The sequence below is a fragment of the Tiliqua scincoides genome, chromosome 2 (genome assembly GCF_035046505.1).
Source record: "Tiliqua scincoides isolate rTilSci1 chromosome 2, rTilSci1.hap2, whole genome shotgun sequence".
Lineage (NCBI taxonomy): Eukaryota > Metazoa > Chordata > Lepidosauria > Squamata > Scincidae > Tiliqua > Tiliqua scincoides.
In genome coordinates, this window is record NC_089822.1 from 75,262,583 (window position 1) to 75,286,019 (window position 23,437).

General features: G+C 40.8%; 1 protein-coding gene across 1 annotated transcript in view; it reads right to left on the reverse strand.

The window, feature by feature from the left end:
* PTPRD (protein tyrosine phosphatase receptor type D) overlaps positions 1-23,437 on the reverse strand; it is a 791,067-nt gene that overhangs the window by 326,995 nt on the left and 440,635 nt on the right. Inside the window, exon 4 of the mRNA XM_066616307.1 lies at positions 16,627-16,792. Coding sequence (XP_066472404.1) covers positions 16,627-16,711 — 85 coding nt within the window. The 5' untranslated portion in view covers positions 16,712-16,792. The remainder of the gene's footprint in view (positions 1-16,626; positions 16,793-23,437) is intronic.

Genomic DNA, 23,437 nt, shown 5'->3' on the forward strand with positions numbered 1-23,437 from the left:
CCCATTGAACTCAAAGGGGATTACTTCTAAGTAGATACACATAGGATTGTGCTATACAGAACTTAAAAGCTATTCAGTAGTATAGCTAGAAGGGGGCAAAATGGTAAGTACTGCAGGCACTGCAACACACCATGTAAACGGCCCTCCCTTGCAACTACAGCAATGTGCAAGCACTCACCAAACCAAACGGCATTGCACCTTTGGTTTTGGCAGCGCCTGCAGTACTTACTGTTTTGCCCCCAAGCTACGCTACTGAAACTGCTAAGACGGGGGAGCAAGGCGTGTTTATGACTTTACAGGTGTCTCAGGGAGACAATATACTGCCATGAAGTATGGTTAATTTTTACCTCTAATACACAAAATTACATTATATTGATCAGAATCCAGATTAGAATAGAGCAATCTGGATTTTGTACTTTTATAAAAAATATTAGATCTGGTGATTCTAAGCAGTTTAACTAGAAAATTACTACATCAGTTTCTGCTGAAGGGTTGAAAATAGGTCTGGAAACTCTCCTTCTCAACTACAAAATTGCAAATGTACATGCTAATTTTAAGAAAAATAATTACTGAGAGATAATTAGTATGTGTCTAGAATCTAGTAAAACAGTTCTGACCTGCCCACAAAAGAAACACACAATTAGAACAGAGAATGGTAGCCAATAAGTTCGATAGGAAGGAGAAACGACATTTCCAAAACCTGAATGGCACATAGGATCCCTTCTTCAAAACTTTGCCAAAAGCATTCATTTGGGATTGTGTTTTGCACCTCAAACCTATGAGCATGCTGCATTTGGTGGCAGTGCAGCATGCTTTACAGAGGTCAAAAAGGCGACATGCTATTAAGACCACCACCACAAGAAGTGAGTGACTATGGTTGTGTGCCAGTGGCCTACTAAGGAACTCTCGTGCCGATAAGTGGGCACAGAGGGGGAGCAGGCAGGAGATGGATGCAACAGGGAGAAACTGAGTAGAGGGATAGACTGAGGCTGGGAAGGGGACAGTATCAGAGACAGTGGCACTGCTGATATCCTATCCCAATTCCCATCCTATCCCTATCCTATAGGATATCCAATCCTATTCCACTTCCTATCCTATCCCACAACGCTGGCACAGGTGCAAGTAGACCCATTCAGGCAACAGGACAAATGTTCCCATACCTACTCTGGGACTGCCCTCCCCACAGGACATGCTCACAGTGATACAGTGATACAGTGGTGCAGCTGCATCAGCACTGGAGGGGGGTTCAGATAGGATTGGGCTACTTATCCATGAGAATATTTTCTTAGGATTAATTTTCATATTTGGAATAGTTTTGATTCAAGTTCAGTGTACTTTCCTAGCTTGGGGAGCTTTGTTTGTTTTGATCCAGGCAAGATTGAGTGCCTATCAATTTCCACCACATAGCTATTGAGCTGTAAAGTCTGTCCATTGGTTTCTTTTCTTTTTCTTATGGAGACTAGAGTATTAGAGAATAGAGGCTTAAATAAACAGTGCTGTCCTATATCTTATACTTAAGCCCACCATCCAGACCTTTTATATTTTCTTTTAATAATATAGCTGTCATAAAATAAAAGTGTGTGCTCTAGATGCTGTACTTCAAAGATTACAACTGTGGGTAAAAAGAGTAATGGAAGTTTTCAGAATCCCTTATTATCCTATTCCTCATTTCAACAGGCCCACCCTATCTACACTAATATCTTATATCTCTTTGTGTGACATTTTGTTGATGTACAACTTAAATGTGAAGAATACAATTTTATCCTTATGGTATGGTATTCCCTTCGCCCTTGAAATGGTGTCATTTCAAAAAGAAGTGCACTACAGTTATTAAATTGTCATAATAGATCTTCACATTCTGTATAGTTAAGAAAAAGTAACCAGCCAAAAGGGATAAAAGACAGGATTATCCCCCCCCCCAAAAAAAATTGGAAATATTTTCACAATCATATCACAGCTACCCTATCATTGTGCTATACTTAAATTCCATTTCTTCTAATGGTTTACTCTGTTCATAAATTGTCTTATTCAATTACCTGGTTCCATTGAACAAAGGTTGAATGTCCATGGCTACAACTTATTGTCACATGCTATTATTTTTTCTTACTAGTGAAAGAGATGGTTTCAGTATCTACACATTTCTTACTCACTCTGGAAAAGAGACAGGCACTGAACTACTGATGAACAAGTAAAACAGTGAAATGCATCTTTATTGAAAATAATTAGGGAAAACCAATATGAACTACAAAGAGTCACTTTGATTAGGGAAAAAAAGAAAAGTAAATCTGACTATAACAGCCCAATCCGCTGTGGTGGTTGCCTTATGGCAGTTGTAAAAGGTACTCTGGCAAAATGTGAATTTGTGCAGTGTTGAAGTGCCTGTGGGAAGGCCACAGCCTTCCCTTGCATGCCAGATCGCTGGCCACCTGCCAATGCAGGTAGGGTAGCAGGGGAGGTGTGGGGGGCAAAATGGTGCTGGGGAGGGTCCTTTTCTTGAGCAGATGGAAGTGCTTTCTGTTCACACCAGGGTACTGTACATGCAAGTGTTGTGAATAATTCACTGAGAATGGAAATGCATGAAAACTCTATTGCCACATGAAATAATGCAAATAAATCACTGGACAAAGGAATCAAGTTTGCCAATGACATTCTCTATATCTGAGAAAGCAATACAAATTCTTATCGTGGGAAATACCCACACAGCTTTTCATGCAGAGCTAAAAGCTACTTTTTATATATCCGTGTCATTCCCATAATTAAGAGTTTCCCACAACTTTTATTACACTGTCCTATTTTTAGTACTCTAATGCAGCAATAAAAATTGTTATTAAGCAGATAATTAGACCACAAATACCTAAGCTGGTGGAAGATAAAATGTTATATATGTGAGAATCATGAAAAGCGTTCGTTTTCTTTCTAGGATGCAAAAAATGAATTCTCAGCACATGTATATGTGATAACATTTACTGTACAGCCCAATCCTATTCCACACCAGTCCACTGCACACAACACCACTGATGAAGTGCGTGCTGCATGATATGGTGGAAAGGAGTGGCCAGATGGCCTTGGAGAGGTAAGTAAAATTATTTTATATTTACTTCTCCACTGGCCACCCGGCCGTCAATGGGTCTCCTCAGATCCATGCTAGGAGAAAACCAAGGAGATCTGAAGGCACATTCAGGATGGGAAAGGGAGACAGGATGCAGTGTATGCTGCTGCCACTGAGTTCCACTGCCTCCTATCCCCTGTACCTCCCACAAAACACCTACACCACCACCCTACCTGCTCCAGTGCAGCCTGGATGAACTGTTGGCAGTTATGCAGTGTCACTGACCTTTTGCGCAGTCGGCTCCAAAGTGCCCAATGGCAGCATGTCTTTTGTGCCATTATAATTGGACTTAAGGATTATGAGATCTACTGCCATAGGCCCAGGATAGGTTTGGGCCATAATTTAGATACCAGGAACAAAGCATTAGGTATAGAGGATTGAATTGTATTGAGTCAGAACCACACACTATCCATAAAAAAGTGTTTTGCTCTTATTGGTTTCTCTTTCTCTGTTACCTCATGCAGAAGTCTTCCTAACCCACAAAATCCCTTCACAGGACATGTCAAGGGTTTACGGCCTGATCCAAGTTGAGCCACACACTAATGGAACGAGCATTTCGGAAGCATAAGGCAATTTCCAGCTGCCACGAAACACAACATGCCACTCCACAAGGCCTGCCCACCACCGTAAGTGCTAAGTGGCCAGCTCCATGCACCAGTAATCATAGGATGTCTGCTGGCGCTGGTAGGTTTTGCACAAGGGGTTAGAGGAAGTCATGGTGGAGGCAGAGCATAGAGTGGATTGGGCGGAGAGAAAGGCAGGAGCAGCAGCAGTGGTGTACACCAAAGGTGTCACCCCCTTCCCAGTCTTGATCCCCTGACCTGAGTCCATATAAAATAGGTGCACATCTAAGTAGACCCAGTGGCCCAGCACAGGCTTATCCCAGAGCAAGGGAACAAATGTTCCCTTCCCCACTGGATTCTGTGGGTTCCATGTTGGCCAATGATTGCCTGTTACATTGCAGTATTATAGAAACAATACTTTTTGAGGCTTTAATATTTATTAAAGTTGTTTACATCCCATCTTTCACTTATGGCCCAATCCTAACTCCCATCAGTTTATGCCATGTAGCTATGCTCCCAGAACTTCTGCTGCATGCTATGGTATGGGAGCGATCAGATTTTTTTTTAACTTACCTTTCCACAGACAGTCTTTTCTTCAAGCCTCTTATGAAATGAACATGTCTTTCTTCTGAGTAAGCCTGATAAAGGGCTCTAATACTGTAATAAATAAATGCCACTGAAATCTTTGGATCAATGGGTTTCCATAGGACTGCCCCTACACTGTACCTGATAAAGGATATCTATGGGGTGTTCTATTTACCTACCAGCCAATGGCAAACTCTCTAACTTATGCTTTGTATGATCTGCCAATGAAGATGTAGGAGAGACAAGGACGCTTCCCCTTATGACTGAAACAACTGTTTTCATATTCGTTGTGAGACAGATATAAAACCAAATATTGTTAGAGAAGTTAATCCAAGGACATCTTTGCCACATCTTTCCTCAACGTATTTTTTCTTAAGAAGAAAGGCATGTTGGCCAGATTAAGGGCGCAATCCTAACCCCTTATGTCAGTGCTTTCCAGCACTGACATAAGGGCAACGCAGCTCTGAGGTAAGGGAACAAACATTCCCTGACTTTGAGGAGGCCTCCATGAGTGACAGCCAACTGCAGGATGCAGCACATACCCCATTGGCACCGCTATGCCAGTGCCAAAAAGCACTGACATAAGGGATTAGGATTGCGCCCTAAAGACATCGTTTTTTTCCATGCATAAGCAAATCATCAGGCAGAAAATTATGTCACTTCTTTTACCCATTTTTATGACCCTGTAGGGCAGACAACATAATTAGCAAACAATTTGCATAATATGCAATTGGGCTACCCAGTTTTGGGGACCTGGAATATGACTATCCTATTCTCTTTGTTCACAGCTACATTAGCAAAATTAAATACCAGTATGATTTATAATTTGTATAATCGGTGTAATGATTTTGATTATCACCAGCTCACTATGTCTGCTTTTGATAATTAGCACATTCAACAGACTTTCAGTTAATCTGAGCTGAATCTAAGTTTCCAGTGAGTCACAAAATTAAAATGATAGTGACACAGCTTTCATATTTCAATACATAATTTTATATTTAACATGACAAATTAAGTTGAGTTAATACATACATCAGCTTCACAAGAAGTGTGACGATATTCATTTTTATTCTAATTTCCTTTAATAAAAGCATTATTTACTAAAATGGCTTCCTGCTAAATCAAGTTTTGCGAAGTTTTACTTTGTGTTTACACATAGTACACACTTTGAAAGTGGTCAGTGTTTTACAGAAGCATATACACCCTGAAATCCATGCAACGAATAGCTAAGTCTTATCCTTTTCCCTGCCATAGCAAGAAGCCACACCAAAACTGGCTGCACTGCATGCTATGTTGGGGGAAGGCAGGAATTGGGAGGCTTGGAAAAGATAACTGGGTAAGAAGCACTTTTTAAGTGGGTGCTCCTCTTTTATTTAGCAGGGGGAGAGTAACTGGCCCTCCTCACCCAGCACGGTCTTTTCTAGTGGCTGTCTGCTGCTGTTCTTTTGCACCTTTTTAAGATTGTGAGCCCTTTCGGGAAAGGAAGTCATCAGTTATTTGATTTTCTCTGTAAACCGCTTTGTGAACTTTTTGTTGAAAAGCAGTATATAAATACTGTTAAACATAAGGGAAAATATTTTCTCTTACCCTTTGATTGCCAATGGTTCTCATCAGACCTGTGCCAGCTCTTTAACTGGTGTAAGACCAAGGAAATAAAGAGGGAGTGTTGGAAGGTTCCAGAGGAAATAGCATGTGGCACAAGTCCTTTGCACCAGGTGACACCCCCTCCCGCCTCCGACATGCCCTGTCCCACTCGATCCTCCCTATTCTTCCCACACCCCCACCCTACCAACTTACCAAGCTCAGTTGGGTTTCTCACTACCACCACACACAGCATCCTTCCTGCTGTCTGCAGCAGCAGCCTGGAAGCGTGTGGCTATGGGAACTTCCAGAATAGTATTGGCAATGTCATAAAGTGCATTTCACTGCTGGAAGGCTTGTCCTGCAGTGGTGCTCACTAGGTCAGCCAAAAATCACAGAAGTTATATTTTATTGTTTAGCCACATTCCACAATACAAAAACAAAAAAGGTACAAGTCTAGTACCTACACAGTCTAGAGAACTCTGCAACTTGAAGGACAGCCTTTGCCTATCTGAATCAAGCCCTTAGGTAATTTTCTCAGACTTCACTCATCAATTTTCTAGCCTGCAACTCACACAGATTCATTTGGTTGGGCCTAGATACAGAGCCTGTTTGGTGGTGTCTCCATGCCTACAGAATGCATCACCGAAGAGTTATCTGTTATAACGTTCTTAAGTAAACTGCTTTGAACTTATTTTATTTTGGAAAAGCAGATTACATTCATGCATTTATAAATACATACTTATTCTGAGTATGTATGTATAGCAAATAAGCCTATTCACACAGCAATAACAAATGCCTGAACTTTGTTGCCACAACACATGGTGGTAGTCACAATCCTAATCAGCTTTAAAAGGCAACCACCCAAAATTCTATCAAGGGCTACCAGTCAGGTGGCTATATTCTTTCACCAGGTTCAGCAGCAATATATCTCTGAATACCAGTTTTAATGGTAAGTAACAGTGGAGAAGGGCTATTTGCCCAATGGCCCAATGCTATGAGGGCCTTGCGCTCATTGTATTCTGGCAATGCAAGGACTTTTACAGCTGCCGCAAAATGTGACATGCCATTCAGTGCAGCCTTGCTGCCGCTGCAAACAACCAATGAACCTGCTACAAGGCTGTTTCACCCGTAGGCCCTTCGGGCTTCAAGAACTTCCGCTGTTATTGAATTAACAGTGAAATAATACATCTAGTGACATATTAGAAGAAACAGGATTTGCAAAAGAAACAGGATTTGATTTGACATGTAGGGGCACCACTCCAAAGAGTGGCCACCCGATTCCACTGCACATCTGAAGGCAAAATCCAGGCTCTTTTTTTTTTTAAAGTCAACGACCTCAAGTCGCACGTCGAGATCAGTGACACCCACAACTCAAGTCAACTACAGTCATCAAACACGGTCGCTTAGCATGACTCAAGTAGAGTCAACCAGAGGTGAATACCCATCCCTGGTAGTTAACTACATTCCTCTAGTTAGTGTGAGAACCGGGATAAAACATAGCATGGCAAGCCTGTGTTACACTTCCTCTCAGACTTTCTGCCATTTTAATGATTGAGAGTCACTAGCTCTAGAATGGGAAGATAAGAACATTTGTGTTTTAGAGACCAGTAGCGATTTTTCTCCTTTGTTCTTTAAGTGCTCTGGGAGACCTTCACTTTTCAGAGCAGTGCAAATGCAACTGCATAGGGTACTTTTGTGCAATAGACTTTTCCACTTCTGTCAAAGAAACTTTTTTGAAAACTGATAAGTGCCTTACTAGATGCATTTTAATGTCAAATTTAGCAAATGCAGTGTAACATTACTGTCACAATACTACATAGCAATTTTTGTAAAATCAACTCAAAAAGAATTCCTAGGGCTTTATTGTAATGTGTGACTAAAGTAACTTTTTTTTAAATGGTAAAAGCAAATATAATAACTTGGTTTTTTACAACAAAACGTAGACAATACTCTCTATCTTTAACCTTTTTTTCCCCAAACTGAGACACCAATGCCAAGAAAATAGCAGTGTAAATAGTTATATTTGACCTCCAGTGTATTTTTTAAAAAAAGCATTGAAAAATATTGTAATCATTAAACAAGTTAATATTTTTGTTATTTCAGGCCTTTAAATTACTTCATTAAGGGCCCAGTCCTATCCAGCGCTGATGCAGCCACAATGTAGCCCCAAGGTAAGGGAATGTTTATTCCCTTACCTTGAGGAGGCCTACATGACTGCCCTCTTACTGCAGGATGCAGCACACACCACACTGATACAGCTGCATTGGCAATGGAAAGTTGGATAGAATTGGGGATTAAATGACAAAATATGAATCTTTAAATTGCAAGATTCATTGAAGTCAACTTCACTAAAAATGAAATCTAATAAAGAGGGCCGAATACAGGTGCATAGAATAGTAGGTCCGTAGAAAACGCAGATTCCTTTTCAGGAGTTCAATCACGTTTCAGTGTGTGATACACACTGAGTATGATACATACTGAGTATGATACATACACAGAGTGTGATACATTCAATCACGTTTCAGTGATCCAATTTACAAAGTTTGCATGAAAGAAAAATGAAAATGTAAATAGAAGAGAAGAAATAGAAGTGTTACTAGGTTAAAAACAAATGCTAATTTGCCCTTTTTTCAAGCCAGTCTTTAGTAAAGACTGAATTTTGTCTTTTGTGGAATTCTTAAAAGAAAACAGAGGAAAATGTGTCAGAGTTCTACTGACTATCCTTATTTATTAATCATTCATGAGTTCTTGATTTCCAGTGAATGCTAGCCTATTCATTAGATTCCAAACTGCCAAGATTCCAAACAGTGGGGAAGAAAACGGGATGGTTAACAAAGAATTTGCCAAAACCAGCATGGTGAGAGAATCAGTGCAGTGTAACTGGGTGTTGACTAGATGACTAGTGACTAGGATGTCAATCAAGGAGACCCAGTTAACATCCCCACTCAGTCATGAAGGTGTTGCTCCTTTCTGGGAAGGACCATGTACATCACTCTGTACATCCTTGAAATAAGGGCAGGATTTAAACAAAATAATAAATACTTAAACATTATTTCTAAAATATATATAGTGCCTAATTCAAGATGCTGGTTATCATCTTTAAACTCTACATGACAGGCAGCCCAATCCAATTGAAATTTCCCCACACCGATGCAGCAGGGCCAGTGTGACTTACACTGCAACCAGCAGGGAAATTCTGCAGTCTGGAGATCTCCTTGAGGTAAGAGGACATTTGACCCCATGCCCAGGGAAATCCCCAGCCATGGCTACAGATCTATTCAGACCAGCAACTTCTAAATCAGCGGTCCAAGTGGATCCCTCCTCCATCCTTCCTCCTGCCCAGTCCCCTTCCTACCCAGAAACTTACTTTCTGCTTTATCTCCCACACAGGCATTCAAAGCAGCTCCCCCATTCCAACCCTTCCCGCCCCTGCCCACTGTTTCCTTTCTGTGATAGAGGGCAACCTGTACCAAGGCAGGTAGTCTTAAGCGGCATGCCGGAGCTACTGCCGCCATTTGTGGTGGCATTTCCAAAAGAGCCACCAGCATAATACTGTTTGTGACATCATAAAGACATACATGCTGTCGCAGATATGTTTATGGCATCGCAAAGCCTAGTTAAGTATCATGTAAACCAGACATAAAGGGAAACTCATGTACATTCTTGATCTCACTCCCCATTGCTACTTTTTCAACACTAGAGCCAATACAAATGCATAAGCAAATTAATCTGTGTCACTCCCCAAGCTTCAGCATTAAACTAAGATACAAGAGAAATCTTAAGCATACATGTGTAAAACTCCACTGCTGCATCTTCAATAGACAGACTCAGTCATCTTTATTTAAAAGCCCATTTCTACCCCATAAAATGGCTTCTTTTGCTGCCAAAAATAAGCTGTCTTGTTTCAAGAAGTCATGTGAGTTTCTGAACACTCTTGATTTCAGAGAAGAACATATCTCAATCTCGTTAGAGGAAGAGAGTCTGAATTTCCGAGTACCTTCTAATTTCACTGAAAGCAGTGAAATATGAGGACATTTCTTATTCCCATTATAATAAAATATTTAAAAAATTCTGGAGACCACAGAAGCAGAAAATAGATTCTCTAATGAAAAATACACCTCAGTTTCAGAGAATTGAAGAATATACAAATTTATAGTGCCATGTCCATAAGTTCACTCTTAACAGCTAAAATCTCTACAGTTCACATTCACTAGAGTCGTATTATATTGCCCTTTCACCAGATAGTTACTTTGCTTTGAAAGAAGAGCACCCAGGGGAATGTTTAATTACAAGCTGAAGGGAAATTACAATCTACAGTCTTCGTGCTATTATCTAATCAACCTTCAGTAGCAATCCTCAAAGTGCTTTGCTAGCAAATCTCATTCATTCCTCTAAATGAAATTGCCCATCCCAACACTCTGAGGACCAGGTCCCACATGTCTCAGCTGAGCTTGGAAATCAGTCCCCATGCACCCTGTTCCTTCCACTAAAGCTCTTAAGTATAACAAAAAAGTAATCAATAATGTCAGTGTCATTTGGTTTAATATTAGGAACCACTCAATCATTTACCAAACCCTTTAACTACATCAACTCAGCAGGCATGCATTGGCATGAGGTATAATTTTCGTGACGTAATTTTTCTTATATGTCCAAATTCCCAATGGGATAATACAGTGATTCAATTCCCAGTATTTGTTGTTGTTTTTAAATTGTCCTGCAAACCTAGCGTACTTTTCATTGTAGCAAACAGGAAGAGAGCAAAGTAGGTAGTACAAGTAGTGGAATGCAAAGAATGAAGTGGCTTCTCTTAATCCGCTGAACTATGCAACGTCTTATAATTACATTGTCATCTCCTAGCCCGTTCTCTGTAGCGCAGCTTCACACGGTTCCTGCTATTTTAAAGTTGATGGGAAACTCCAGAATTCTACATTTGATCTGTAACTCTTCCACATAGCAATAACAACAACAAAAAGTAATTCCATTTTATTTTAATTTTATTGTTTTTGGCTTGTTCTACTTAATACGTTTTTCTTTCAAGAGGAAAGAAAATTTGTTTTGTCTCGCAGCAGCGATTGTCATCTCCAGGTGTCTTTACCTGTAAAAATGAAGAACTACCAGACAGTGGGTTGTTTCTGTGATTGACCCAATTATTGAACATCCCCCAGTAGAGACACTCCTGGTATCTTATTTACCATCTTTGAGATGCCAGGTGAAGTCTCTCCAGTTTAGCCAGCTTATTTTTTATGTTCAATTTGTTGCAGCAAATTGTACAGTTGGGGCCCCCATATCCACAGATCGGATGTGGGCCCCCTCAGCATGTGCTCCCCTGGGACCACAGGACGGGCAATCGTCCATATCCATGGTTTCAGTTATCTGTGGAGGTTCCAGAATGAATCCCCTGCAGACAAGGGGGCACACCTATAAATGGGTTGTGTGGTTTTCGGTGACTGTGAGCCGTATATTATGTTGGGTGCTGAAACTGCTGGATTTTCATCCCTTATAATTAAGGGTTCCAATATTATTTGTTTTGGCTGAAATGCATCATACGTATAAATCTGCTGCCTCCTGCACAGTAGGCTCTGCTTCCCCCACTCCCCACAGTGATCATATCAACACCAACAGCTCGTGAAAAGGAGAAAACAATAGATTTTTAAAAGGAGCATGGGGACAGGGCTTGTGTAAAATGTAAATGTGTAAAAGGCAAACCATCTTGGGCATTACCGAACAGGGAAATGAAACACAGGATATAAATATTTATAAATATATAAACTAGAATATAAATATTTTTACTAAGTAAACAAATAAAACTATTGCAATAAATATTAGACTTTTCAGTGCCAGTTCATTCATGAAAACAAACCAACATCTGCTATTATATTGCCTCTAGAATGTATGGCATGAAACCATCGCTTCTCAGTTACAACATTGCTGTGGTTCTCTCAATCTCATCAGCAATCTATAAGCCAAAGGTTGCCATGTGTTCAATAAGTTCTCCTTCATGAGTATTCATATCTAAGAATGACTGGAAGGGATTGCCTGAAGGGGGGTAGGGAAAGATTTGGCTAACTCATACAAGCTTCCAGCAAATGTCCTGATGAAGCAAGGAAGGTCTGCTTAAAGTTCTTTTTTTTTCTCAGCTCTTAACATGAACAATATATTATTTTCCTTTATTTTAAGGCTCACAGGAGATAAGAATCTATGCAACATGTACTTAGTGCTGAGCATCTGCCAAGAAAGCATGCAGCAGAACAGTAACCCAGCTTTTCATGGACTAATGGCAAGAGGGCTCAGATCCACACGCCAAGAAGGTCACACTTTTGATAAACTAGTTAATCCCAGTTAACCCCCACCCAACTGATCAGGCTGAGCTCTACATGACCCAGATTTAAATGGGGTTTTCATAGCTCCAAAACTCAAATGGAATTTACTGACTCCAAATCCTGCTGGAACAGCAAATCTTGTGCCTTGTGAATACAGCCACCTCTGAGAAGCTCCTAACTTTGGGAAAAAAAACAAACTCAACAAAATAAGGAAGGATCCCTGAAGATTGGGGAAAGAAGACCAGAGGAGGGATGGGAGCATGTCAGAGGCGGGAAGCACCCAGCATGAGTGACTTGTGACAGATGCTGTCCCATCCAGAGGCAGTCAACATGCTTCCTTTATCTCCTTGAACTTGCACCAGTTGAGGAAGTGGTGCAGTTCTGAGGACTCCCATTGGCAATTGTGAAAAATGGCAATATTTTCCATTATCTCTTCCAAGCCTCCTGATTGCCCCCACCACTACAGCATCCAGCACAGCCCATTTTAGCACAGCTGCATGCTATGGTGGGGGAAAGGATAGTTTTAGGCTATCAGCCTCATGTGTAGTCAGACAGACAACACACTTAGTGTTTGTGGTTTTATTTCTCGCCATTAAGTGCGGTGCATTTGTGAGTGAATGAATTCAGTCTGTTTTTTAACTGTTGTAGTGGAGATTCAAGTGGAGCCCCAAGCCTCCTTCCCCAAACAAAATCCCACCACCTATTAAAGCCCGTCTGAGCTGGGATGCCCTACAAAATATGGCTTCTCCATTGGAGTTCCTAGTTATACTCCCCTCCAGAAACATCAGCTATGAAACTAGCTCCCCCATTTGGAAGCATGTCTAGCCTATAGGTGCACCCCTTGGTTCAGACTCCAGAGACCCACTTCCCATGGCTTCCAAAGTTTTACCATCGTCTGAGCCTTAGGAATAGTTTCCTCTTCTTCTCTCACTAAACTCCCCAACCTTCCTCTCTTTCCTCCCATTGCTGAACCCCAAAACCTCTGTCTCCTTCACCCAGATGCGCAACCTCATGATTTTAGAAATGGGCTATGTCAGATGCAAGGGAGGGCACCAGGATGCAGGTCTCTTGTTATCTGGTGTGCTCCCTGGGGCATTTGGTGGGCCGCTGTGAGATACAGGAAGCTGGACTAGATGGGCCTATGGCCTGATCCAGTGGGGCTGTTCTTATGTTCTTATATTCAGATTCGCTAGAAAGCCCACCTTATCTCCCTATATCCCTTCCCTCCCTTTGCTTCCCTCCTTTTTGCTCTTCCCCTTTCTCCTTCTAAGAAGTTCCTCTCTCCTCCCCTTCTTCTAACAGACATTTCAGCAAAGATGCAAGTTGTTAAGATCTTATTATATGCAACTGTAGATAATGTATAACTTGACGTTTAAGCATAAGCTTAAGGGTTTGTTTTTTTTGTTTGTTTACCCCACAAAAGTACATGGGGCACAAAAATTACTTATTTTGGCTGATCTGTGCCCCTACTTAAGTAGATCTCATTTCCATTAGACAGCCGCAACCTTTTCATGGCAGGCACCTGTTGCTTCCACAGGTAGAGTACATTTCTGTGCTGCCCTTCCACCAAGGAGCTCAGGGCGGCACATACATTTTCCTATATCTAAACTGTTCTCACAAAACCCCATGACGCTATTTAGGCTGAAAGACAGTGACTGGGCCAGGGTCATCTAGCAAGCTTCACTCCAACCATCACTTGCAATATGCATTATGTCCGGCAGAGCAGGGAGGGCAGGCAAGGGAGACAGAAATGCCCTACTGTAATGCACAGAAAATTGCCACAGCCTTCCCTGTGATTGCACATGTGCTCCACCCAATATCTGAGCCAAAAAGTGGAAGGAATGAGTGCGCAATCACAGGGGAAGCTGCAACTATTTTCTATGGAAGATGGTAGGGCAGTTCTGCCTCACCTGCAGCCCCCACTACAGAGTCAAGGAAATAATGAGGGAGAGAGTGGCTGCAGTCTCTACACCTTGAGAGTCAGAGTCTGCTACAACAGTAACGTCAGCTCTGGAAGAAAGATTATTTTCACCACAGAGTATTTAGTGCTATTTTTCAGTGCAACATTTCCCACTGGGAAATACTTAATTGGAAACTACCCAACTAGACCTACTTATTATCCTTACGTTGGTAGCTTCATGAACTAGTCTAAAGAGGCAAATGCGTTAACAGAAACAAAACACCTCCTGTCAAAACTCAGAATAGGTTAATAGCCTATTGCCAAACTTTATTTTGTTTTGGAGCAATGAGGAACAAAATGTTGAAAACAACAATTTGCAGAGAAAGGAACATCTGAAAACACCTTATTACAAAATTGCCTGTTTTAAAAGGAACTCTGATAGTGATTCTCAGCAGAATATATTCTCCGCTTTCAACTGCTTAACAAAAGAGAAGGAAGGAAACTGCAAGGAAGGAGGAGCTTCTATTCTCTCCCAGGCAATACTTTGCTCAAGAAACTGAAGGGTTCTTTTCATACCTGATTTACCCCCAAAAATTACAGTACTGCCTCATGGTTCTTTTTGTAAAGTTCTCTTTCACTTGTACAAAAGTGACAAAATATCCTGGAGAGCCACTGACAGTCTGTGTTGACAATACTGACCTATATGGGCTGATTCAGAATACAACAGCTTTCTATGCCTGTCATTTTAGGACTGGAAGAAAATCAAGATTTTGTTTCCTCTATCATCCTTTAAGAATAAATTTCACCTTTAAAAAAAAAAAAAGACTTTTACAATTCCTAATTGTATTCAGGCTGGGTTATTTCCCAGTTAATTATTTATGAGCTGAAGTGTTAAAATGTCCTTGGCTTCACCTTACGCACAAGCATCCCAGCTGGTCATTAACTATCTGGAAGATACCCAACATTATCCACTGTCATTAATCTACAAATATGCACGCTTTCTGCACTAGCTTTTTAATTTCATTCATTTTCATAGTGCGGTATTTAGGCAAAGAATCTTCCTAAAACAAAGGTGAGATAGGTGGCAAATAAGCATCTTTCAGGGTTTTACTGTTCGTAAACAGTTGGTGGAACCTAGATACACCCAAACTAAGATATAATGTTAATGACAAGAGCAATAGTCTTACAAATTCTTGAGATTCCTCTTAACCTGCAGTTCAGACTATACTGTAAGTGCCTCTGACTTGCATGCAGTTTCTCATACGGAGTGAAAACATATGAATATGTAACGTAAGTTTTATTGAAGCTACATTTCAACTAATGTTTCAAGATAGATGGACACTGCATTCTCTTCCTCATGAGGCAAGAAACAAGTGACCAACATTAACTGCTTGCTGACACTACTATAGTCATGGCACATAGGGCTGATACAGATGTAACATTTTTAGCACTCAACTAGTTCTCTTCTTGAAGTGATTCCCATTAGTGCTTACATGCGGAGATGTTAAAGGCCATTATGAAGATTATGGACAAAATCACAAGCAGGACTCTAGAGTTCGTCTCATCCGGTAATACTGTTCAGAAATTCCGCTACAGATTAGTTATACAGATAGCAGTTCACACATAATGCCTCTACATATACATGGTCATGAGGTCATGTTAAATAGCAAATCTATTAAAGCAAAACATTAGGTCAAATCATATTTAAAAAGCAGCCAACAGGAAACACTGCAGGATCAAGTGACCTGACTCAGCATATAGACTAACCTGGTTCTCAACAGGTTCAGGCAATAGCTTTTTCCCCCCTCTTCCCCCCTCCAAACTGTGGAAAGCCAGAGACAGCTGGGAGAAATAACATGTGTAAACAAGACAGACTTAATGATTTTCTAATTAAAAAGGAGATATTATCTTCTCATTAATTGGCAAGCTAATTGACCAAAACCCTACAGTATCGTAATATGAGTCGTGGACTTGGAACATAGGTGCCTGTAGTACACCAAAGTCTCCACACTCTAAAGCCCAGCCTCAAAGTTGTCAGTTCTGCTTGGTTTGTTCAAATACTGTACACCACGACAGCTGTCGGAAATAATACATTAGAACAGCTGCTGTGACAGACACAAAGGACCTGGAATTTTAATTGGCCTCAACATTGCATTGTTTATTTTCCAAAACTTGAAAAGAAAATATCCAAGGAACTGAAAAATACCTAATAAGGCTAAGTGATGTTTGCCTTCTGGAGAGCGAGGTTAGGTTTTGCTTTGGCTACACAATTTTATAAGCATTGTCTCTTTGAAATGATTGATCACAAGCAAATAAAGAGCAGTAGGAACTCTCCAATGCATAAGAAAAAGGGTATTAACAATGAGAAAAAAAATAGTAAGGAAGTCAGTAAATAATCCCTTTCAAACACTGGCTAAGAGCCAAGGAGGATCCCACAGTGTCTCAAGAGTGAGTCAAAAGGAGGCTTATTCAGAGGCCCTCAGAATATGCCAACTGAAAACAAAACTGTTCATTATGGCCAAGTTTTTCTTTACAAGATGAAAAAGTAGGGGGAGGAGAGCTTACTTTCAGCATCAGCACAGAGCAGGAAGCACAGGAGCACTACTGCTGGCCTGGCTATGTGCATCATCCGACAACTTGGCACCAGCATGCTTTGGCGGCTTCGGTCACAGGCTTAGAAGCCACTGCGAGTCTCTCCAATCTGAAATTCCAGATGAAGAATTTTCAAAGCCTAAGAGAAGGAGAGAGAGAAATGTTTAGAATATTTGCACTTCTCCACCCCGCTAAACCATACAAACAAAACACAGTTTCAACAAGCAAGATGAAAGCATTAGATTCCACTCTCAAAGGCTGGGATTAGACTGGAAAAACAACTGAAGAGCTGCACACTTTACCAGCAATTGCAAAAAGGACAGAGTAAGCAGCAACCTTCCTTAAGGTGTCTTGTAGCCAACGCTGTGATCCACAGTTCTCATGCAGCAACGTATTTTCCTTTCGTATCAACATGTCATGAGAATGAGCTGTCATTCCTCATGAAGTCCCACATTAATACTTCAACTGGAATAAGCCAAACGGATACTCTAAAGAAGGGTTTAGAAGGACTCAACATTTAGGACAAAAGCCTTCTAACAAACAACATACTGGAAGCTGCTTCCCTTGCATCAGGTAAGGATGACAGAGCTACTAAATCTGCTTCTGATCCTAATGCGAGATCTGAAAGGCTAGGGCATTGGCATTTGTAGATTAGTCCAACAAAGTCTCATCTGGTTTGGCATCTTGAAAGTCTTTCTATTCAGCCACCTTATTGTCTCAATTTGGATTTAACACTATACACGAATTACATAATTCACAGAATAAATTATGAATAAAGGTTCTGTATTCCAGTTCAGTCAGTTTAATTTCATATCTTGTACAAGAACTAATGAATAATACAGTGCAAGCATCTGCCTTTAAGAAGAAACCAATTTTACTCTGCTACTTTCACTTCATCCAAGCTGTGTTAGAAATTACAGAACAGAAAAATTCATTCCCTCCTACAGGAAATTCTAGAGATATCTCAAAATAGACCAGCTATGTCACTAAAAGAATAAGGCAGTTTAATTGTAGTTTTCTAAGCAATGGTAAGAGATATGCTTTGGCAGGTTTAAACCAGCACAATATAAAGAAAATACTTTTTTATTATCTCACATCAGTGGCTTGCATGCAGCAAAGATTAAGATGTAAAGGGAAGAGCAGAAAAATCATACTAATTATCTTTCTACTAAAGAGATTTTTACAGAATTGTGGGTGGTATGAAGAGCTGGTTTTATAGCACAAGATAATACTAAAAATCTACTTGAGATAACAAAAGGAGAAGCAGATGCTAGAACTGTAGTATTATAAATCTGTTTAAAAAAAACAGACTCTTGATTCAACTGCAGCTATCAAAAAACCACAAACCTAAGAAACCTTCATAGGCAATGCACTAAAAGCACCAGCTCTCTGATCTCACTGCTACCATCTTCATGCCAGCATTCCAAATGACAGCAAAGTCCATGAGACATCAGTCCTGTCGGACTCAATTTGTGTCTGTGCAAGCGTATCACAGCCAACTGCTGCAATAATGACTCCAATGCAATCACAGAAGATGGGAAAGTGTATCAAATGCATTTTCAAAGATGAGGCGATTTTGGTTTTTGCATGTACCGGACTGATGAAGTGATGACAAAGGCTAGAACTATTTCCAGATACTGGTGGCCTTGTGAACCAAAAAATTATCTTGATACCAACAGCATCCAAGTTTTCAAACTGTGCCTTCGTAGAACGCATGTATAAATTAATGAGCAAATAAATGGCTCAGGGGAGTGATGAAGAAGAAAACTGTGGGCTGCACCCAAAACCTTTTCAACTAAGATCTCTCTAACATAGCTTGAAAAAGAATGTCTTGCTCCTGTGGTTCAAGTATGCAACAAACCATTCAGTGACAAGCGAATGGAAAATAATATAGCTGAATAAAAGGAAGGCATTAACTATAGCATCTGGCAGGTTGTAGTTTCTTGCCTACTAGCTGCATTTTTATATTTAGCTCTGCCTTAAAACTCAGGATCTTGCACTCCCATAATATGAAGTGAATTCACACACCTAAACCAATGAAGGAATTTTCTTACATTTTCCTCCCTTTGGTCCTTTTCATGTCAACCTTCACATTCATGGGCTTGAAATGGTGGCTCCTCAGTCACAAGAGGAGATTTCTGGACCACCTCAAACATATTTGCACATGTTATTGTTTCCAAAGTGCAACAGCTGCATTAGGAATCCTCAATCGTTTTGTTTTAAATGTTCAAATTCTATATAGAGATTTATAGATGAGAAGCTTGCTGAAGCTTTCAATTCTTTCATCACATCTTTCCCCTTCCTCTGCACTAGTAATGTATATCTGCATTACTGATACATATCTGATATGCATACATGCATTGCATATCTGATAGCGTAAAAAGACTACCTTGATGTGATCATGCATGTGGTGGCATTAACAATGTTTGTGCACAGTCCTTATGGATTCCCACATATAGTTCTGCTTATTAAGAAGCTGCTACAAAAAAGCATTGTGATTGTATGATCAGTTGTATCAAGTTCCTGTTTATGTTTTATCAATGAGCAGGAGGGCATGGACACCAGTAAAGACACCGTAGAAAAAAACCAGCTTGATATACATAGTCCTACACACAATTACACATATACGGGTGTGCGGTGTCCTGTGGGGTTCCCATTTCAGGACCCCTTGCAGATAGCTGAATCTGTGGTTTTCACTAAAAACCAGAAGTCACATTTTTCCATACCTACAGTCATTCTGAGTCATTCATGCCTGCAGCCTCTACTGGGCTCAGAAGATCCTCTGGAGGCGAGGTAAGCAGAGCTCCCCTCACCTCTGGAGGGGGTGTACGTACGGACCTGATCTGCAGTTAACTGAAACCACGGACAAAGTCCCCCCCCCCTTACTGCTTTTCTGAAGTGGGCTGGATCCAGAGTGATTTAGGTGGATTTCAGCACAAACAATGGGGCATTTCCATCCCCTCTGATGAAGCTTCCTGTGCCCCTACTCAAAATCCACCCTCCTGGGCCAGGAGCATGGGATGGGAACTAGACAGCTACAATGGAAGGAAAGACGCAGGGGAACTAGGGAGCGGCTAGCATGAGTGAAAGGCCTTTTCATTCACACAAGGTATATTTGGAGTCAACATAGTATTTTTTATCTATGCACATATGCACATCAGTAACAGAGGGAGAGAAAGCTGCAAATGTACTAAAATGCACCAAAGTATTCAGCAAACTGAACAAGCTCAAATTCCAGAATTAATTTTAGTTGAAACTACATGTTACTTGAAACACTGAAATATTTAGAAGTAGTATAACAGATTATGAATCGTAACCCTCCCCACTGCTGTAGATCCATACAGCTATTATTTACAGTTATTATTTTGATTATATAAAAATTATATAAAATTTTAAAAATGTATAAAATATTTATATTTTATAAAATATAAAATTATTTATATTATAAAAATAACCACTGAGGGCCCAACTATAGGTTTAACTTTATCATCAATATCATTTCTCTATCTAAAATATATGTTTGTCACATTTCAACAAAAAGTGGTTTCCAAAACAGTTGACATAGCAAAACTAAAAAATAAATGGTTCCCTGTCCCCAGAGGGCTCACACTCTTCTACAAAAGATGCAGAAGGAACACCAGCAAACGACTACTGGAAAAGACATTGGGCTGTGATGAATAGGGACTGTTCCTACTAAATTTTAGAGAGATAACACTTGAATAAATGCCTCTCTACTTATTAGTTATGTGCAATTGGTCTACTGGATATTGTTCTAGTTAACCGAAATTTAGGAGGTGTAAAATTCAAGGAAGTGTGAACCATGAACAAAAAAGGAATAGAGTGAAGACAAAATATGCTAGTTCAGGAGTGTCAAACATAAGGCCCATGAGTTGGATCTGGCTCGTGGAAACTCTTCACCTGGCCACTGTGACAACTGGACTCTCCAAGCACCACGATCAGCTGCTCTCAGATGCTGAGCTTCAAAGCGACCCAGGGTGCAATCCTAACCCCTTATGTCAGTGCTTTCCAGCACTGGCATAGTGGTGCCAATGGGGCATGTGCTGCATCCTGCAGTTGGGTGTTACTCATGGAGGCCTCCTCAAAGTAAGGGAATGCTTGTTCCCTTACCTCGCAGCTGCACTGCCATTATGTCAGTGCTGGAAAGCACTGACATAAGGGGTTAGGATTGCACCCCCATTGGCAGAAGTGGCACTGCTGAAAGGGTAGTGCTGGGAGAGCCCAATTATCATGCAGTCAACCTTTCAGCAGTGCTACTTCTGCTGAGGTGTAACTGCTGAAAGGACGTCCCATGTGATAAATGGGCTCACCCAGTGCCTCTTCTGCCAAGGCACTAGGAGGGAGAGACAGAAGGCCTCAGAAGGTGAGGAACAGTACAAGAGAAGAGGTAGAACAAGAGGAGTGAGAAAGGGAGGTGCTGCCGAGGCACTGGGAGAGCCCAGTTATCACACGGGACACCCTTTGAGCCGTGCTGCATCTGCCATGGCATCACTTTGTAGAGCACCTCTCAGCTGCTGAGTTGTGAACCGGCACCTTCCTTGGCAGGAGGAAAACTGTTGAAAGGGCAGCCAACATGATAATTGAGCTCTCCCATATCTTGCAAATATGATCAAGATTGGCATATTTTCTCTTCTGTCATTTGCAGTTAATAAGGTCCTAAGTTGGGAAAAAAGTGCTTATTTCCAGTCTTCACCTGTTTAATGATGTCAGTTCTTGCTTAAGGACATCACTTCTGGCCCTCAGCAGGTGCTGTGAATGCTATTTGGTCCACTGTATAAAACGAGTCTGACACCCTTGAGTTAGTCTACAGTTCTAGGACAGAAGAGAAGCACCAGTGCTCTAGCCAAGCTGTCCGGCTTTCTTTGGGGCAACCTTTTCCTTTGTCTAACACTGCATCTCTACTCAGTACTACTTCTCTTAAAAGTCCCAATGAGTTCAATAAGGCGTACTCCAAGGTAAGTGTGCACAGGTTCACTACTTACACTTTTAATACCTCTGCCCTGAACATATTTCTTCAAACACATTCCTTATACCTCTTAACAGTGAATGAAAAACGATGCCACAAGATGTCAAGCACGGTGGAAGACCAGAAACACATTTTGCAGATATTCATTCTCCATGCAGGCATAAGCAATTAACAGTAGCAACATCTTTGGCACTGTGTCTCAAGTGGCATTCATTATCGTTCACATCACACAACCTGGAGCCCTCTGTTGCTCCTTTTCTCTGTACACTTTCAGAGTCATGACTTTAACTAACCAGGAAAACATACTAATATGTTTTCCTAATGACCTTTGGCCTTTATGGAAAAAAAACAATACTTTGTTGCTTGTGCATCTACAGCAGGCTTTTAGTATTCCAAGCTGTGAAAACACAAGTATCTAGAATAGGAGAGTGATTTTTAAAATACTGTTAATGTTAGTGAAGTCATGCGGGCTGGTAACACTGGATATGAACCAGGCGAGCTTCAGGCAACTGCTATCAAAAGACGCCACACAAGTTCTTCTTTACTTCTGACCTACAACATACTTTAACCTCAGCCCTGGACCTCACTCATTCAAGCACAAACAGTGGTGCCAAATCACCCTGAATAGGATAGCTGGAATTTTCTTTCACGGCATTTGCTGTTTCGCTAAATCTTGCACTAAAAACCCTTTTAACACTGAACTGCATCTCTGTATCCACTGTGTATGTGACTGAATCACATTTTACTCCAATCTTACAGCTGAAAAAATGGTATACAGGTCCAACCTTGTTATACATGGATTTTTTATACATGGATTTGATTCAACACGAATGGCCACTGCAAATGAGAAGGAATGTGCTGATCCCTGGAGAAGGGGAATAATACACCCCTTTAAAATGCTTTTCTTACTGTTGTAGAGATTTTTATCACAGCATGATGAGAAGGGCCCTTTAAATTAAAGGAAAACAGTCCTTTACAATAGTTAGAGAGGGTAGCCAGCTGACAATCCATCAATCATTCTCTTTCCAAGCAACCCCCTCCCTTCCCCCTGAAAGAAAGATAATCCCTTCCCCCTGAAAGAAAGATAATTCTAAGTGCATGGAGAGAGACTGATTGTTGGATGGTCCTCTTAATGACTCTGTCTGGACATCACAAAGGTCAGCAAGGCTGTTTTTAAATCACCTGAGCAATGGACTTTGCTCGGACTTTGTTTTTTAAATTGATTTGCTATAGTGCGATTTTTGCCATCCACTTAAGTGGAACCCATGCAAATAATGAGACTCAACCTGTATATTCAGGGGAGAAAAAGCATCTAGAACAGCATATTTTAAAAAGAAAAGAAAGGGGAAACAAAGAAAATAAAGGGGAAAAACAACAAAAAGCAACAGTAAATTAAGTCTTGGTCCACTCTGTACTTGCACCATTCCTAAGGCAACTGGGACTGTGTACAATTTATTTTAAAAATAGCATTTGGGATCACAAAGGAAAGTTATATGAGGAAAGGCCAAAGTTCTTACCATCACCATGATCTCGGTGTGCTAGGGATCTGAAATTTGGTACACTGACTCTTCCTTCTCTGCATATCCACATCCCAGGGTCTCTCTGCAGCAGTCCTTTAAACCCGTCAACAAAGAAGCCCACAAGTTTGGGGACAAACCAGCTCTCCACAGCAGTACTGACCTGCTCATCATTGCAGAAACTTCTTCCCCATAAATGTTTCTTCATATTTGGAAATGGGAAGAAGTCTGAAGGTGCCAGGCTGGGAGAATAGGAGGGATGGGGCAGAGGTTCATAGCCACA